The sequence below is a fragment of the Mus caroli genome, unplaced genomic scaffold, assembly GCF_978045245.1.
Source record: "Mus caroli unplaced genomic scaffold, Mus_caroli_1 scaffold_16, whole genome shotgun sequence".
NCBI classification, from domain to species: Eukaryota; Metazoa; Chordata; class Mammalia; order Rodentia; family Muridae; genus Mus; species Mus caroli.
The window spans coordinates 21,977,697-21,996,882 of record NW_028227271.1 but is presented as its reverse complement, the minus strand read 5'-3'; the positions used below and the strand labels follow the sequence as shown (position 1 = coordinate 21,996,882).

The 19,186-nt window shown below is 49.4% G+C and overlaps 1 protein-coding gene across 3 annotated transcripts in view; it reads left to right on the top strand.

Annotated features, from left to right (window-relative positions):
• Srebf2 (sterol regulatory element binding transcription factor 2) overlaps positions 1-19,186 on the top strand; it is a 60,116-nt gene that overhangs the window by 19,563 nt on the left and 21,367 nt on the right. For all 3 annotated transcript variants that reach the window (XM_021182744.3, XM_021182743.3, XM_085831687.1), the window contains exons 2-10: positions 3,214-3,630; positions 4,569-4,750; positions 6,067-6,213; positions 8,327-8,548; positions 10,367-10,481; positions 10,620-10,801; positions 13,683-13,875; positions 14,336-14,517; positions 16,658-16,934. In XM_021182744.3, coding sequence (XP_021038403.1) covers positions 3,214-3,630; positions 4,569-4,750; positions 6,067-6,213; positions 8,327-8,548; positions 10,367-10,481; positions 10,620-10,801; positions 13,683-13,875; positions 14,336-14,517; positions 16,658-16,934 — 1,917 coding nt within the window. The remainder of the gene's footprint in view (positions 1-3,213; positions 3,631-4,568; positions 4,751-6,066; positions 6,214-8,326; positions 8,549-10,366; positions 10,482-10,619; positions 10,802-13,682; positions 13,876-14,335; positions 14,518-16,657; positions 16,935-19,186) is intronic.

The following is a 19,186-nucleotide window of genomic DNA, read 5'->3' as shown; positions in this document are numbered from 1 at the left end:
CTCTGTGAACTGCAGCTGGAACACAAACTCCATTTTCAAAGCTTCATAAAACCTTTTCCCAGGCCTCACTTTCCCTGGCTTCATGGCTCTCTGTGGAAATGAGAGCCCGTGTAACTGCCTGACACAAAACTCGGAGTGGGGAGTCATTCTGTGCTCTCATGCGGTGGAGGGTGGAGTCGGAGCATGACTGTTCCTGGAGCCTGCACCTCAGCTCCCTGGGTGTCTCTGCATGGCGCTCCTTCCCACAGTCGCTCATCTTGCCTTACCACTTGGTTAGGGCCTGCTGCTCAGCTTTCTGAAGTTGGCTTCACTGATACTTTCTATGTAAGCATTGAAAGGCATTTACTTTAAGAAGAAAAGAAAAAAAGAAGCAGCGGCTGGTCCATTCCATCTGCCTACCGCTCTTAACCTGCTTTGTGAACTAAAACCCTGTGACCTTTGCACACCAGCCGGTATGTTCCCCGAGCAAAGGGTCTTTGAGAGCGAGCACTTGGTGGAGTAAACTTTAAGTGGGCCCAAGTGCCTGTGCAGTGGGTGCTCAAGGGCTTCCTGAGGGCCTGCCCCTTGCAGGCATTTTGCATAAATTATCTTAATTCACCTCAAAGCAAAGAATCAAGTGTGTATTTATTTCCCAGACAGCCTTTTGTGGTGAGAAGACATGAGAGAAGTAATCTGTCCTCACGGCTGCTAGAGCTGCCTTCCTGAGACCCAGACCCATACAGCACCAAACCAAAGCCTGTGTGCCTCTCCCTCCCTCAGACTGCCCTTTCCTTTGGTTTTATGGCACTTGGGAAGGGCTCAAGAATTGTTAGATTTCTCCTAATCATTTTCTTAAAGTTTTCCATAATCTCATATTACGCTCGTGCGCCAGGTGTGTGTTGCATTTGTGTTTTGTTCTGAGACTCAGGACAGCTCTTAGTTAAAGTGTGGAGAAGGACGTGCCCTTAGTTGACCTTTGCCATGTCTGTGACTTGTGCCCTCCCACGTACGTACATCAGAGTGGAGCAGTGAGATGTTTGTAAGTGGAGCTGACATGCCTGGCTGGTTGAACTGCAATTGAATTGCTAAGCTCCAGTTGCTCCGTTTGGACCGCACTAGGAATCTCCAGTAACATGCTGCTTGCCCCACATACAACTCGGCTTCCTCAGACACCTCCCCTACTTTTAGAGACTTGGAAGGGACTTTCTGGGGCAGAGGAAGAGGACTTGGGGGAAGGAATGGAGACGGTGCTTTTTGGTTTGGAAGGCTGGTCTTCTCTCTTTATTCTTATTGTTTATATTATTTACTTTGTACTGGGTGCACACTCCATGGCACATGTGTGGACGTCAGAGGACACCTTGTGAGAGTAAGTTCTTTCCTTCCTCCATGTGGCTTCTGGGGATCAGACTCAGGTCGTCAGGCCATGGCCAGTGTCTTTTCCCACTGAGCCATTGTGCCAGGCATGGGGGCTGTTGGTCACAATGGTTTGTTTGGTGTCTGAATGAGAGCATCAAGAGGCCAAGAGATTTCGGAGCCAGGAATTCCTGACCACTTTTCAAGAATAATCACCCATTTCATGGGTATGTGTAAGATACTCTAAAAGGAAAGACGTGAACGCGCATCTAGTAAGGGGCACTCGGAACAGGAAGCGGTCCTGAGAAACAAGAGTGTCTGGAGTTAGTGGAGCGTATGGAAGCCTTCCCAGGCTTGAAGCTTCGGGGGACAGGGACTCAGGGGTTACAGACACCTGGAATATGATCTAGAAAGGAGAGCATAGTTTCCAAGGGGGCCCCACAGACTTCTTTCCCAGTGGGGAAAAGACACAGCCAGAGATCCACAAGGGCCCTGAAAAGCATGGAACCTGGTGCAGGACCAACATCTCTCTGCCTCTGCCTTCAGACGGGGCTCTGTGGTAATGAAGGTGAACGAAATGGTATGGCAGAAAAATGAATCTAAACCCAGCTTTGTGCTGGCAGTGTGTGTCACTGTGTTCTAGCTCTTTCCAGGGCTTTCCGTCCTTTCTTCCCTAAAGGTTCTTGACAGCTGAACTGATGAGTGTACCCTATGCTGGCCTCAAACTCAGGAGCTGAGCTCCTGCCTCAGCCTCCCGAGTGCTGGAATTGCAGGCATGTGCCACTATGCCCTGGGCCGCCCAGGTCACCCACAATACCGAAATATGTTGATTGAATACCCAGATTGGTTGAAGGAGATGACCAGAGTGTGTCCATTGAGGATGAAAGGGGCTCGGAAGAACTAACATTTGGTGCAGCTACAGCCCGGCAGAGTTGGGGCACTGCCACAGAGAGCAGGGCTGAGAGTGGAGGTGGCTTCGTGGCCAAGCTGAACATGGTGGCTTATACCTGGAATCTCAGCACTCAGGTGACAGAGGCAGGAGGATTGATGCAAGTTGTGGGTCAGCCAAGGCTATCTAGTAAGACCTGTCTCAGACAAGACAAGACATTGGATGGTCATGCACTCTATTTTCCTGTTTTGGGTAATATGGCTTATGGTGCCTAGAGTGGCGCCCAGAGCCCTGTGCATTTCCATAAATACTGAGTGTCACTCCCAACTCTAGTGCATCAATTTCTTCATCAAGTTTAAAAGTTAACATTTGTGAGCTGAGAATGTGCCTAGCATGCATCAGGCCCTGAGTTCAATTTCACAGCACCTCAAAAGAAATCTCAGAGAAATTAGTAACCTGAAGTTGAGGTTATTAAAGAGCCAAACGAGAGAAGTTGGCTCTCAGTTCAGTTGTTGGCTAGTCAAGGATACTGGCTAGACTCTAGGCATAGGAGTACTTCTCTCTGCCCACAGATTACATACAACTCCATGGGAAACATTGGGGGTGGGAGGAGTACCAAATAAAGATGCCTGTGTTCCTTGGCCTACTGTAGTGACACACCTACCTACAATCCCAGAGCTTGGGAGACTGAAACAGGAGGTTTGCTGTTTGTTTTGTTTTGAGACAGGGTTTTTCTGCAGAGCTGAGCTGTCCTATGCCTTGTAGACCAGGCTGGCCTCGAACTCACACAGAGACACCTGCCTCTGCCTCCGGAGAACTGGGATCAAAGGCAGGCACCACCATGCCTGGCTCAGGAGGATTGTTTTAAGTACCAGGCCAACCCAGTCTACATAACAAAACCCTGTGTCAAAAAGACAAAACCAAAATGTTTCTATTTTGGGTAGCAAAAAAATTACTCCTTTTTTCTTTCTTTCTTTTTTTGTTGTTCACAGAGATGCTACAGTTTGTCAGCAATCAAGTGGGAGAGTTCCCTGATTTGTTTTCAGAGCAACTTTGTAGCTCCTTCCCTGGAGGTGGCAGCAATGGTGGCAGTGGCAACAACAGCAGTGGCAGAGGCAACAGTGGTGGAGCCACAGACCCTGCAGTACAGCGGTCATTCAGCCAGGTCCCATTATCTACCTTCTCTCCCTCAGCTGCCTCCCCTCAGGCTCCCGCCCTGCAGGTCAAAGTTTCTCCTACCCAACCAAGGGCAACCCCTGTTCTCCAGCCGCGACCCCAGCCCCAGCCCCAACCTCCAGCTCAGCTGCAGCAGCAGACGGTGATGATCACCCCGACATTCAGCACCGCTCCGCAGACGAGGATCATCCAGCAGCCTCTGATATACCAGAACGCAGCGACCAGCTTTCAAGGTGACGCAGAAGTCAGGGCACTTGGTGGCTTCCGGAGCCTCCATGCCAGTGTGCAGACAGACACTGCAGACCTATCCTTCCTGAGCAGGAGAAGATTTTAGTCTGGTCCTGTTTGGACAAGTTTGTGATCATTGGCAGAATGGTGCAGGGATACAGCTCCTTGCTTTAATGTCTCTTAGACCTACTTCCAAGTCCAAACATGGTAAAGGCTGGGTTATCCTGATAGAGGTGGAGTTCTGAATAAAATTAGGTCTGAAACTTACTTTGCCATCAGACCTGAGCATGCACAGATGAGAACTGGTCCCTCGGCAGATAGCTCTTAAGTTAGCACTGTGGAGATAAATTCCATTTTTAAAATAGGTGCTACATCTCTGAATAGCAGCCCTTGCGGAGGGCATGTGGTACACGTTGATGGAATGCGCAGCTGAAGTGCTTGTGCTTGCTGTGGTGTGCTGTCTCCCATGACAATGGGGAGCCCCGGGTAGGCTCGGTATTGCTCTCAGTTTGAAGACACACATAATTTTCTGGTGGGTTTGGAGACTTTGGAGGAGGAGATAAAAAACAGAAAGCAGAGACCATGATCTCAAAGCAGATTTCCCATCTAGAACGGATGGGAAGCAATGAGGCCCCGGGGGGTTGTTGACTCTCGGCATCTATTAACTCGATTGCGGGCGCAGCCATTTGCCCGTAGTTTCCCTTACATTCGCTCCAGCACCCGGAGTCATAAAACAATTTGTACTCATTCCATCAGATATTGATGCAGTCCTTATGGGACATTCCTATTCTCTAAACCAGCTTGTAAATGGCTGTGCGCATCTTCTTCAGCAGCAGGTGGGAAGCCGAAGTCATTACAAGACACCCCATCCCCAAGTCACACTGCAGCTGTGGTGACATTGTGCCTTCCTTGCCCATGTAACTTTGCTCTCTTCTTCCCAAAGTCCTGCAGCCTCAAGTGCAAAGCCTCGTGACGTCCCCGCAGGTGCAGCCCGTCACCATCCAGCAGCAGGTGCAGACGGTACAGGCCCAGCGGGTGTTGACACAGACAGCCAATGGCACACTGCAGACCCTTGCCCCCGCCACAGTACAGACGGTCGCTGCGCCACAGGTGCAGCAGGTCCCGGTAGGTGGCTTGGAAAGGAGTCTGAATTAGTCCTTGGTTAAAACCTGCTGAGCCTGCTATCGAGAGCATACACAGACCAGGGAGGAGGAGGAGGAGGAGGAGGAGGAGGAGGAGGAGGAGGAGGAGGAGGAGGAGGGCTAAGAAAGGAACCTCTGAGTACCATGCAGAGATCTGACTGAGCCTTGCCTCTGGCATGCAGTGACTGTTGACACATACGATGGGTATATACAGCTGGGAAAAAGGGCTAAGCGGACAGGCACTTGTTACCGAGCCTGGAAACCTGAGTTCAGTTCACACCGTGGAAGGAAGAACCAGCTCTTACAAGCTGCCCTCCCACAATAGATCTACCAAGTGTGTATTTAAAAAACAAATAGCGTTTTAGGGGGCTGGGGAGATGGCTCAGTGGGTAAGTTTGCTTGCTTGCTTGTTTGTTTGTTTGCTTGCTTGCTTGCTTCATTGGTTTGAGACAAGATCTCTCTTTGTAGTCTGGCTGTCCTAGAAATCACTCTGTAGACCAGACTAGCCTCAAACTCACAGAGATCCACCTGCCTCTGCCTCCCAAGTGCTGGGATTAAAGGTGTGTGCTGCTATATCTGTCAGGGTGATAGCCAAAATAGAAACTTCTAGTTGATTAAGAGAGCTTTCGAAGCAATAAGTCGAGCTGAGGTCCTGCTCTGACCTATGTACACTCAGATAGGCATGTTTGCACATATGTGTGTGGTCAGCACATACATAAAGTATATATGAACTTAACTTATACTTACTAACAAACGGACATTTTTATTTTGTGTGCACGTATCTGTGGGCGGGTGCACACATGTGGCAGTCGGAGGGCAGGTTCAGGGGTCGGTTCTCTCCTTCCACCTTGTAAGTCCTGGGTCTCAGACTCAGGTCATTAAGCTTGGTAGCTGGCACCTCCACTGATGAACCTTCTTAATGGCCCTAAACTAACCTATCTTAAAAAAACAAACAGAAACAGACAACCTGAGCTTGCCATTCTTCCTTCCTACCCGTGCTTCCGACCCTAGCCAAGGCCAGCTCTCTCAGCGCACAAGGTCTCATTGTCATCCTGAAAGCCTTAAAGCCTTACTGTTCTCCTTAGCTGTCCCCTTTCTCCCTCCCCTTCCACACAGGATGCAAGCTGCACAAAATAGCCAACTTTGGGAATTGGTCTGTAAGGGATTTCCTTTTTTGTTTGTTTGTTTGTTTCCAGTTTCAAGAAAATGTTCTCTTACATTTTCGTGATTAGTCTATGCAACAAGAAAGAAACAAAACCAAAATAATAATCATGCTCCTTTTTGTCCTCCTCCTTCTAGGTCCTGGTCCAACCTCAGATCATTAAGACAGATTCCCTTGTTTTGACCACGCTGAAGACAGATGGCAGCCCTGTCATGGCTGCAGTCCAGAACCCGGCCCTCACTGCCCTCACCGCCCCCATCCAGACAGCCGCCCTTCAAGTACCAGTAAGGGTCGAGCTCTGCTTCCTCTGTGCTTCAGAGTTTCTAAAGCTCATTGCTGAGTAGATGTGGGGAGCTTAATAGAATGTGTCCATCAGATTGGAAACATCACCCCACTTTTAGTTTGTTTCTTCCCTTGAAGCAGTGTTGTGGAGTTGTGCTGTATTAAGTCTTGGGAGCTTGTAAGGGAGTGGAACAGAACCCTAGATGAGCCCTGCTGCTGGATGGCAGCTCCTCACAGAGCCGTCATCTTTTTTACCATTGTTGCCGTGGGGGTTGACTGCTAATGGACCCTAGGGCCACCAGACAGGGAGAGGTATGAAAAAGACAGACAAGGAAAGCACCATCCTTCAGCTACAGGATCCCAGCCACTTTGAGTAAAGCTTATTTAAATTTTGGAAGCATTGACTTTATTCATAAAATCTGAGAGCTAGAGTTGGAGAGGTAGGCAGTGGATAAGAGCGCTTGCTTAGCATGCTCGAGGCTCTGGGTCAGTCCCCAGCAACTTATGAACCGGGTGTGGTGGGCAGGACTGGAATCCCCGAACTGGGGAGATGCAGGCAGAATGTGCAAAAGTTCAAGGTCAGCCTCAGCTACATAGGGGCCAGCCTGGGCTATGTGAGACCTTGTCTTAAAATAAAAACTGCTAGGAACTAGAAACAATTCAAATGTCCATCAATGGGAGATAAACAACTCACAATACACCTGTAAAATAAAAGTATTCCCAACAGTGATAGGAAAGAAAAGCAGCCTGACTCAGACGATCACACTAGTAATCCCATTAGTAAGACGGTCAAGAGCTGAAGCGTGACTGTGCTGAGTGACAGAGCTGGGTTATGGGGCAGGACTTAGGGGACATTCTATATGGTAAGGGTTATGGGGCAGGACTTAGGGGACATTCTATATGGTAAGGGTTATGGGGCAGGATTTAATGGACATTCTATATGGTAAAGGGTTTTTGTCTTGGATGCTACAAGTTGCACGCATATGCAAAACTTGGAAAGTTCTAAAAATGATACTTGTTATGTGTAAATTATTCTTTCCTTTGTTTTTTGTTTATTTTGTTTGTTTTTGCATAGGGTTCCTCAGTATAGCCCAGACCTCAAACTCAAAATCTCCCTGTCCAAGCCCCTGAGGGCTGGGGTTATAGGCCACCTTGCCTGACTGACGGGTTGTTTTGTTTTGTGTTTGTTTGTTTGTTTTTATTTACTTTTTTTTTTTTTTTTTTTTTTTTTTTTGGTTTTTCGAGACAGGGTTTCTCTGTGTAGCCCTGGCTGTCCTGGAACTCACTCTGTAGACCAGGCTGGCCTCAAACTCAGAAATCCTCCTGCCTCTGCCTCCCGAGTGCTGGGATTAAAGGCGTGCGCCACCACGCCCGGCTGTTTTTATTTTTTTGAGATAGACTCTTACTATGTAGCCCTCGATGGCTTAGATCTCACAAAGATCCACCTGCCTCCTCTTCTCAAATGCTGGGACTAACGGTGTGCTCCACCAGGCCGGCCCAGTAAATTATTTCTAATTCTGATTAAGTAGAGCAGGTTTCTGTCTCCTCATTAACCATTTGGATACTGAAACTATTCATTGAGGGAGAACAAAACTTAGTACACATAGAAATGAGGGGCAGGAAGCTCCGTGGGAGCTCTGACAAACTGAGAGAGCAGCTCTGAAGGAAAGTATAGGTGTTATTCTGCACGCTCTGGTGGCCAGAAGAAATGCCAGCATTTGCTTGTCATTGAGAAGAGGAAAAACTATGTCACATACTAGGAGAAAGTTTTCTCTGGGTCCAGCTAATGCTCCTGTATGTGTGTTCAGAGGTTACTGAAAGTCTGACAGCAAAACTATACAGCATTTCCTAGCAAGCCCACCCCGCCCCAGGCCAGAAGTTAAGGCTCAGCTAATCTTTTGGTGGTGCTGTTTATTAATAGTGATCTTGAGAGGAAGATGGGAGTGGATGTGCACAGCTCTGGAGGCCTTTCAGGACCTGACCTCCTTAGCCCAAGAGGGTATCAGACGACGTGAAGCACTCCCGGGTGATACCCCATATGCAGGAGCAGGCCACTTCATGTTGTGAGGTTACTGTATTTAAACTAACAAAAGGATAATTCTGCCCTTGTTCTAGACCCTGGTGGGCAGCAACGGGACCATTCTGACCACCATGCCTGTGATGATGGGGCAAGAGAAGGTTCCTATCAAGCAAGTGCCTGGGGGCGTGAAGCAGCTGGAGCCTCCCAAAGAAGGAGAGAGGCGGACGACACACAATATCATTGAGAAGCGCTACCGGTCCTCCATCAACGACAAAATCATAGAGTTGAAGGACTTAGTCATGGGGACAGATGCCAAGGTAAGAGCCAGGAAGAGCACCGACACTCAGGCCCAGTGTCCTTGGTCTCTGTCATGCAGTTAGGGAAGGTGCAGCCTTAATGAGTGGACACAAAAGGGAGTTAGAGACAGATTTTTGTTGAATAATCCTGGTGTTTAACAGGATTGTAAAAGACTGCCCAGGTATGGTGGCGTATGTTTGTTATCCTGGCATTCGGGAGACAAGGCAGGAAGATTACAAGTTCTAGGCCAGTCAGGACTAAAAGTCAGTTCCATGAGTGAATGAATGAATGAATGAATGAATGAGGAGGCTTTCAGAGGCGGGTCAGCAGTTAAGAGCAGGCGATACTCTTCAGAAGACCTGGATTCTGATCCTAGCGCCCACGTGGTTGTTTAAAGTGGCTGTAATCCTAGTTCTGAGGTTCCGTGTCCTCTGTGTGTCTCCCCTCAGGCACCAGGCAGGCATGACAGGCAGATAAAATAAAGATAAATTAATCTTTAATGAGTAAGTATCTACCATAAATGGAGTGTTGAAGGTTGGTGATGTGATGACCTCCTAGTACATTTACTCTGTCACCTGTGCTGTGTGACATGCAGTGAAAGAGGGAAATAGCGCATCCTACCTCGTTGACAGGTATGGGACTATGTGTACCTTGGAAGTAACTTAGGACATTCTTGATTCTTTTGGTTTTTCGAAACAGGGTTTGTCTGTGTAGCCCTGGCTGTCCTGGAACTCACTCTGTACACCAGGCTGGCCTCGAACTCAGAAATCTGCCTGCCTCTGCCTCCCAAGTGCTGGGATTAAAGGTGTGCGCCACCACTGCCCGGCTCTTGATGTATTTTTATATGCTCCCTTTCAGGAGAGAAGCAAGAGTGCAGATCAACTCTGCACAAGAGCAAAGCAGAGGAAACTAATTTTTTAAAATATATCTTTTTTTTAAATGAATGTGTCTCCTGGGAAGTGGGAGGTGCTATTTTTTTTTCTTGTTTGTTTGCCATTTGATTTCCTTAAAGTTTGTTTTTATGCTAGATTATTATGTGAATTATTATAGTCAAATAATTATTGTATGTCAGTTATATGCCAGGCTCCAGGCTATAAACTCTTAACATGTATTGTCTCATGAAGACCGTACTACCAGCCTATGGCTTAGATCCTGTCATTATTCACATGTTAAGGAGAAGTGAGGATTTAGCTCATGATAGAGCTAGAATGGGCCAGACCTTGGGTCTGTTCCCTAGGTCCAGTCCCTAGTGATATGTTAGTCTTGGCCAGTGAAATGAGCCAACTCAAGCCAGATTATCGTATACAAAGGCAGGGTTAATGGGAACCAGCTCTACAGTGGGTTCACTGGTCCCAAGTAATAAAGCCAGGAAAGTTGGCAAGGCCAAGGGGTTGGGGGTGGGGACAGGAGAAGCTTGAACAGGCATGCAGGGAGAGAGAAAATGCAGAGAGCGGCAGAGAGAGGGAGACAAAATGTCTCTGTTATATAGGGAAAAACCTCTGGGTAAGGGGTATAGCAGCCATGCCCTGTAACAGGTAGGGACCAAGAGATGCTGGGAGAACCTAGAGGCCAGGCCCACTTTGGTATGTTAAATATGCATCTCAACGCTTGTCCTGAGTCTGAAACCCAGCACCCGGTACTATCACCACCCCACCAACCAAAAAAGAAAAAGGAAAGAAAGAAGAGGTCCAGAGTTAGGGCGAGCTCTGTCCCAGCCAGCCAGCCATGAGCTGGGCCTTGGCACCTCCCAGCTGTGCTTCCCACGCGTGGACTCTGGGCTCTGCTCTCTCAGCTCCACATGCGTGGCGGTAACTGTGTTTCGTCTGCCTTCCTTCCAGATGCACAAGTCTGGCGTTCTGAGGAAGGCCATTGATTACATCAAATATCTGCAGCAGGTCAATCACAAGCTGCGCCAGGAGAACATGGTGCTGAAGCTGGCCAATCAGAAAAACAGTAAGTCTGCCTGCTGGAGGGCCACCAGACCTCACGGGGAAGTCCTGTGGCAGGCACTGAGAGGTGGGACGCAGGTGTGTGTGAGGGAGGCCCCGCTCATGTGGGACTTTATAAAAATGGAGGGACTTGTCTTTGCAGAGCTCCTGAAGGGCATCGACCTGGGCAGTCTGGTGGACAGTGATGTGGACTTGAAAATTGATGACTTTAACCAGAATGTCCTTCTGATGTCTCCGCCGGCCTCCGACTCCGGGTCCCAGGCCGGCTTCTCTCCCTATTCCATTGATTCTGAGCCGGGCAGCCCTCTGCTGGATGACGCAAAGGTATGTGCTTCTGAAATGTCTCACCCTCAGAATCTCTCATTTTCTGTAAAGGAATAGTGGCCACAGAGCGCTGACCCAACCAGCGGTCTAAAGAGTGTAAGGTGCAGGGAGCTGAGTGCCCTGTGCCGTTAGCTCTCTATGAGGTGGGAAACTGCTCAGTATGGCCCATGCCTGTAACCCAGCCTGGCAGAGGCTGATGCAAGAGGATCTTGAGTTCCAAGCAAGCTGAGGAAGACCACCCCCACACACACACCCATCCCCCTAGAAAAGGGCCTCTGGATGAAGAAGCCACAGACCCTCAGACTTAGCAAGTCAGACAGGAAATGAGGACACAGAGCAGCTGTCATGCGGGTGGGCTCTGGGAGCCTCTGGACGCACTCCATTACTCTCCCTGCCTGCCTCTAATGGGCCTGGCAAGACCACTTTCTAGGCTGCTCTGCTCGATTAGAGCAAGGCCGCCTCTTGGTGCTCTTTCCGGAAACAACTACAATTTGCAATCTAACAGTTAGCATTCCACCAACTGAGGGCTCTTAAATGGTCCCTGAACAAAAGAGCCCTTGGCAATTGAAGTTTTAATAGAATTAGTTAGCAGAGGCCCTGAGCGCAATGATTTCCCAGAACCTTTGGAAACACTGAATCCTGTGTACTGCGTCTTGGCATTGGAGTTTCTGACTCCAGAAACAGGTGGTTCGTTAGTATCTAGTTTGTTCATGTGAGGGTTACCATGTTGCTCTGGCTGGCCTAGAACCTGCTATGAAATTAGAATGAACTCTGTCGGCCTCCTGGTCTTCCCATCTCTACCTGCCAAGTGCCAGATTGCAGGCACTGCCAATGCCTTTGATGTGTGTGGAACTGGGGAGCCATTTGGCCTTGTACATGCTAAATACATTCTTTTTTTTATTTATTTTATTTTATTTTTTTAAAGATTCATTTTACAGGTGGTTGTGAGCCACCATGTGGTTACTGGGATTTGAACTCGAGACCTTTGGAAGAGCAATCGGCGCTCTTAACCACTGAGCCATCTCACCAGCCCTGCTAAATACATTCTTTTTTCTTTCAAGACAAGGTCTCACTAGTCCTAGCTGGTGGGCTGGAATTCTCTCTGATCTCTATGTAGACCAGGTTGGCCTCAAACTTACAGAGATCCACCTGATCCAGCACAAAGCAAACATTCTTGGGAGATGTTTTTGTAAATACGATTGTGTTTGGAAATAGTAGTCCATATGACATTCAATTTGGAATGTGTGCATCAGGGCTCAGGGTAAACCTTGGCTCCAGTCCCCTTACTCACCCCTTGTCTGTTCCCTTGGGCCTCTGCTTCCATATCTGTCTATAAAATGAACAAGGCACAAAAAGCGCATTCTAGTTTTAACAAGCAAGCTGAACTGCAGCATTCTCTCCCTTTCTGTTTCCCTTACCACTGAGGTCAGACAAGCTACCCAGCTCTGTCACTGGGGCACTTCCTAGTGTGGTGAGCTGACGCTTCACAGTGAGCAAAAGCAAACCTTCCCCTAAAAAAAGTCTGCAAAGCATCGTTTCCCATCATTATTGAGGCATGACGTACATGCAATGAAATAGCCTATTTTAAGAGGCCATTAGTATGGCTCAGCAGGTAGAAGTGCTGGCCAGGCAACTTTGAGCACCTGAGTTCCAGAACCCACATCAAAAAGCCACATGTGGTCGGTCAGACTTGTGATGCCTTCTGCAGGCTCCTTAATGTTACCCTCACACACAAACAACTCCTGCTCATGCACACACAATCAACACTCTCGCTCATGTACACGGCGCAGAGGTTTGGTTTTTTTGTTTTTTTTTTTAGTCATGAGAGCTCTACATCTCTGCTATTGTAGAGATCTGTTTTGTAAGAAAGTTGGCCTGGGGGCTGGAGAGATGGTTCAGTGGTTAAGAGCACTGACTGCTCTTCCAGAGGTCCTGAGTTCAAATCCCAGCCACCACATGATGGCTCACAACCATTAGTAATGGGATCCGATGCCTTCTTCTGGTGTGTCTGAAGACAGTAACAGTGTACTCACACACATAAATAAATAAAATTTTAAAAAGAAAGAAAAGAAAGTTGGCCTGGCACTGAGGAGGTAGAGACAGGCAGGTCTGGGCATTTAAGAGTCATCCTGGTCTACACAGAGAGTTCTAGGCCAGGCAGAGATACATGGTGAGGTCCCATACTTCTGGCTGTTGTGCTTTGGGTATGCTCAGTTAGTGGTGGGAAGGTTATTCCTGTGTCTTAACAATGGCTTGTGGATTGTGGACGTCTTAGGTCCATCCTGGCTCTAGTCCTCGTTGCCTTAATGGTCATGAGTTCAAACCTCACAGTCTGTTTCTTGGTTACTTTTCTGTTGCTGTGACAAAACACCTCGAACAAGGCAACTTATCAGAAATAAAAGAAAGCGTTTAAGTGGACTTACTAATTTAGAAGGTTAGGGTCCATGATGAGAGTGCAGAGAAAGGCCTGGTGGCAGGAGCAGCTGAGCGCTCACACCTGGATCTACAGACAGGGCAGAGAGTGCACACTGGGTATGGCAAGATCATTTTGAAACCTCCTCAGCCACCAACTGGGCACCAAGAATCAAATGCTTGAGACTATGAGGGGCATCTCATTCAACCCACCACACAGTTCTGTAAAAGCCCAAATGGTAGGGCTGTAGAAATGGGTCTGCTGTTAAGACCACTGGATGCTCTTCCAGAGGACCTGGGTTCAATTCCTAGCATCCACACAGCAGCTCATAACTACTGTCTGTTACGTGAGTTCCAGGGGGTCCAACACCCTCACACAGGCAAAACACCACTGCATATAAGATAAATCATTTCGAACCATAACAATTACAAATCCTGACTGCTCTGACTCGGAGCTGCTTCTCTGAAGGTCAAGGATGAACCGGACTCCCCTCCTGTGGCACTGGGCATGGTGGACCGATCTCGAATCCTCTTATGTGTCCTCACCTTCCTGGGCCTCTCCTTTAACCCCTTGACTGCCTTGCTGCAGTGGGGAGGGGCCCACAACACTGACCAGCACCCATACTCAGGCTCGGGCCGCAGTGTACTGTCACTGGAGTCAGGTAGGTGGGTCCCCTCCCTAATGCTGGCTTGGGTTGGATGGCCTGCTGTGGCAAAAGGACCCTGTGCAAAAATGGGCTTCCCACCTGCTTGCTGCTGACGGGGGCTAGCCTGAGTTAGATATAATAAGACAAGCATGAGTATGTTGGGACAAGCGAAACCAGTGTGGCACCTGCTTTTGGAAGGGAGTGGGTGGGAGAGATGGGGAGGCACTTGTTTGAGGGGCTGTATGTCAGAAGTGAGATCGGTGTCCTAATTTCCTCTTAACTGGGGGTTTTGTGGCACTCAGCTCCATGGTGCCAGGGTATAAAAGGACTATTGCTTAGGCTGCGGAAGTGTGTACCATTTCCTCTGAAACTGTCACAGAAGGCTCACACTATGACCTTGCACCCTGGAGTCCGTCAGGTGCCTTGCTGTCCCACAAGGTACCTCTGGTAGTCTCAGCTGAGTGCCCCTCTCTAGGTGCTGGGGGCTGGTTTGACTGGATGGTTCCAACTCTCCTCCTGTGGCTGGTAAATGGTGTGATTGTCTTGAGCGTCTTTGTGAAGCTGTTGGTCCACGGGGAGCCAGTGATCCGCCCACACTCACGCCCCTCAGTCACCTTCTGGAGACATCGGAAGCAGGCAGACCTAGACCTCGCCAAAGTGAGTTCCGTCATCCGCCTTTCTTCACCTTTCTCTATGCTCAGGGAATGTTGTTGAGTCCCCAGTGTGAATCAAGTCTTGTGGCAGGTGCTGGGTGACTAAGGAAAGAGAAGAAGCACCCCCGCCCCCCATCTAGAACAACCACAGGGCAGTGAAGGAGGGTACCGCTGTGTGTAGATCATGCTGTGGACACAAAATGATCTCTGCAATGGGACATACGAAAGCAGGGCTGCCCTGGACAAGAGGATGGGCAGGCAGACATGGCAGGGCCTTTCAGGAGAAAGTGTCCTGAGAATTGTATTAGCCACTTGTCTCCTTACTGTAACCAAATACCCAGCAGAAGCAATTTAAGGGATATTATTTGAGTTCATAGTTTCAGTCCCTCGTGGGAAAGGCTGGTGGCCATGGGACAGGAGCTTGTGGCGTGGTATCTCACGTCTTGGCAGATCAGGAGGCACCAGAGCTACAGGTAGAGATCATTCACAAGAGCTGCTGCTTGCAATCCATTTATGTCAGCCAGGCCTTAGGCCCCGAGGTTCCACAGCCAGCTGCGGCAGTACCATGGCTGGGGACCACATGTTGGAATCCATGAGCCTGTGGGGACATTCACAGTCAGACTACAGTCAGGTAGACAGACTACAGACAAGTAGACCATTTGAGGCTATGTGTCTGTGTTGAAGGAAGAAGCCAGTGAAGGCTGGCGCTGTAGCTAGTTGCTGCGTGCAGAGAGTTTAACTTATAATTAGGTTCATTTTTTTATTTCTGTCTGTCTGTCTGTGTGAAGGTATATGCACATGAGTGCAGGTGCCCTTGGGGGCCAGAAGAGGGCGTCAGATTCCCTGGAGCTGGAGTTACAGCTGGTGATGAGCCTCTTGGCATGGATGCTGGGAACCGAACTTTGATCCCTCCAGAAGAGCATCGAGTGTTCTTACCTTCTGAGCTATCTCTCCAGCCCTCTGCATTAGGTTATTTCTAGTTCTCTGGTAAATCAGGGAAGATTTTAGAACAAGAAAATTAGTTGAAAGTTTTTATTTGGAATCACTGTAAGGAGAGATTATGGGGTGGGTTCTGTGTCACCTGATGACATTGAAGAGGCTACATGTACACTGTGGTATCACGTGACTCAGAACATCCCTGAGCATAGCAAACCCAGAACTTACTCTCCCTCTGTAGGCTGCCACACCTGAGTCCTCCCACCCCCGGTCAGTGCCCACCCATAGCCCTGGGGTCCTAAAGTACAAGCGCAGTGCAGGACAGCAGTTCATAGGAATGTCCTAGAGACAGATTTAAGGGTGTTTGAAACTGTCATTCTGGTGGCCTTGTGAAGAATAGGTTAGCGAAAGGAGACAGTGAAAGATACAGAAACAAGCTAGGAGGCTCTTAGAATGGGTGGAATAAGAGAGAGACAAGAAGGTAGAATTGAATAAATATTTTGAGATGTAAATTAATTAGCAATGATGTTAACTCAAAGATGGAAGGAGCTGGACGGTACAGAGGACTCTTTCTAGGCTGTTGCCTGGAAACGCTCGGATGCCTTTGAGTAGTGAGCAGTGGCCAAGAGGCAGCACTCATAGGGCTGGTGAGAGCCGGTGCTAAGGGAAGCCGCACTCTTGCTGGGAGAAGAGTTGGACTGATTGAGGAGGCAAAGACAGCCTGGAGAACAGCCAGGAAAGGATGCCTGCCATCCTTTGGTTGCCATTGATAACCTCTCTCAGTTACCCATGTCAGCAGGGTGCCGTACACCCCATTAGACCCTCAGCTTGGCAGAGATCCCAAATTGAGGGAGTTGAGCAATTTAGCTGTGAGTTTGCCTTAAAGCTGCAGTTCTTGGGCCTCCATGGACCACTGAATCATAGGCTACAGTCCCAGAGCTGTGACTAAGCAACCCTGAGGTGTCGGGCACAGCAAACTTCCCGAACCTAAGCACACTCTTTATCTAAAAACCAGCACTTATTTATAAAAGCTGCTCAACACCAGGGCGATGGGGGCGCTCACCTCAAATCCCAGCATCCAGGAGCACTCTGACTTCAAAGCCAGCCTCATCTGCCCAGAAAAACCCTGTCTCAAAAAAACGACGTGTGTTAAACCCAAAAGGCAGAGGTAAGGCCAGTGACTGTTATTCCCACTTGCTGCCTTATAGGGCGATTTCGCAGCTGCTGCTGCCAACCTACAAACCTGCTTATCCGTGCTGGGCCGGGCGCTGCCCACCTCCCGCCTGGACTTGGCCTGCAGCCTCTCCTGGAATGTGATCCGCTACAGCCTGCAGAAGCTGCGCCTGGTACGCTGGTTACTCAAAAAGGTCTTCCAGCGCTGGCGGGCTACCCCCGCCACTGCAGCCGGCTTTGAGGATGAGGCTAAGAGCAGCGCAAGGGATGCGGCGCTGGCCTACCACAGGCTGCACCAGCTGCACATCACAGGTGAGAAGGGAGGGTGGCCAGGCGTGCTGCATGGTTGGTTCCGAGCGCCTCTTCCTTGGGTTTTGCAAGAGCTCCACCTTGACTGAAGCCATTTTACATGACTTTAAACCAGCCACCAGCCTACACTCTTTATAGCTGTATTTTACCCTCCTTTCCTCCCTCCCTCCCTTCCTTTTTTTAAAATGTATTGATTTTATGTATATAGATGTGCACCACGGGTGGGGGCAATGCCTAGTGGAGGCCAGCAGAGGGCGCCAGATCCCCTGGAACTGGAGGTGCATGTGGTTGTGAGCAGCCATGTGGGTGCTGGGAATTGAACCAGTGTCCTCTGGGAGAGCAGCCAGTGTTCTTAACCACTGGGCTATCTCTCCAGCCTTGAGCTTAACTATTTCTAAGATGGACTTGGGTGTAGATGCACATGCCTTTAATCCCAGCTCTCAGAGACAGGCGGGCAGATTTCTGAGTTCAAGGCCAGGCTGGTCTACAGAGTGAGTTCCAGGATACCCAGGACTACACAGAGAAACCCTGTCACAAAGAACAAAACAAAACAGGACAATCCCCCCCCCCCTTTTTTTGTTTTGGTTTTTCGAGACAGGGTTCCTCTGTATAGCCCTGGCTGTCCTGGCACTCACTTTGTAGACCAGGCTGGCCTCGAACTCAGAAATCCGCCTGCCTCTGCTTCCAAAGTGCTGGGATTAAAGGCATGTGCCACCACCGCCTGGCAAAAACCCCTTTTCTACGATGAACATTGTTCACAGTACTGTCTCTCCATACTTAAGCATGGCCGGATACACATACTACAATCCCAGCACCAGGAAGGCTCAGGAGCCTGGGCTGCATGAGACCTTGTCTCAAAAAAAAAAAAAAGGAAGAAGAAGAGATAGGACTAGCAAGGTGGCTCAGTCAGTAAGGCCCTTGCCACCGAGCATAATGACCTGAATTCAACCCTAGTGACTCCATGGCAGGAGCCAACTAAGTCCCCCACAACGTGCTTGGACTTACACACGTCCATGACACACACAGACACATAAAATAAATCAATAAGTGTTATTAAAAGTGTGGATTATGATGGCTCTTTGTTTCCTGCTCAGGAGTTTGGTTTGCTGACAGAACTGAGAGAAACGGGAGGGAAGGCCATTTGCCAAGCCAGGCTGTGAGGCCCTGTGCTGGACAGTTGCTGTGAGACATGGAGGAGAAATACCTGGTAGACGTTGGACCTGTGGGGTCTGCAGCCCAACTAATGGGCCCTGGGCCTTCAAGGGAGCCCATGAAAGGGACCTCTCATGCAGAGGACGGGTGGGGCAGTGTAGTCAAGACGGGAACTGTGTAGCTAAACATTGTGGCACGTCCTTTAATCCCAGCACTGGGGAGGCAGAGGCAGGTACGACTCTGAGTTTGAGACCAGCCTGGTCTACAGAGTGAGTTTCAGGTCAACCAATGGCACATGAGGAGCGCCCATCTCAGAAAAACAAACAGACCCTGCCCGAGAGGGATGGCAGTCAAAAGGTCAGAGGAGAGTTTGTCAAAGGTCAGAGGTGTTTGGCCCTTGGGTAAGAGAGACAGGGTAAGGACAAACAATTGAAGAGACGATTGCTGCTGCTGTATCCATGAGCAGTAGGTGAAGTCCAGAGCTACCTGCTGCTTTGAGCTTTAGCCAGAGGGGGAGCATCCTGAGGTGAGCTTGCGGCTTTACCAGGAATTCCCCACCCTCAGCTCTGTCCTACTCCTCAGCTCTGTCCTGAGGCACTGCTTTTGTTCTTGGATTTTGCCCCCTCATGGCGCCCTGAGAACAGACTCCACGCCTGATCTCCGACCGCGAGACAAAGCTGCTCAGTTTTAGAGTTCGAGCTAGAATGGTTTCCATCAGCCGTGTCTACACTCACTGACCATTCCCTCCCCCTGGGACCTAGGGGCCTCTGAAGGGACAGGGCTGACCCCAGCGTGACTCTCGTACTGTGCTCTGTCCTCTCTCTGAAGGAGAAAGCTTAGAGTTTTGTGGGAAAATCAGATAGCCCACACTAATACAGAGTGACCTCGGGCCCTAGGAGCGCCTCGTGCTTATCATAAGGACGCAGCTGGTTACGAGGCCCCCTCAGCTGGTGAGGGCAGGAGGCTATGGAGGCCCTGAGGTCAGAAGGCTGCAACTCTGTGGAAGCTCAGGACAGCTACAGTGGGGCCTTGGGCCTGTGCCAGGGCACCTTGTCTGTCCCCTGACCTCACCGTGTAAACGGTCTCCCTTCTGTGAAGTGTGT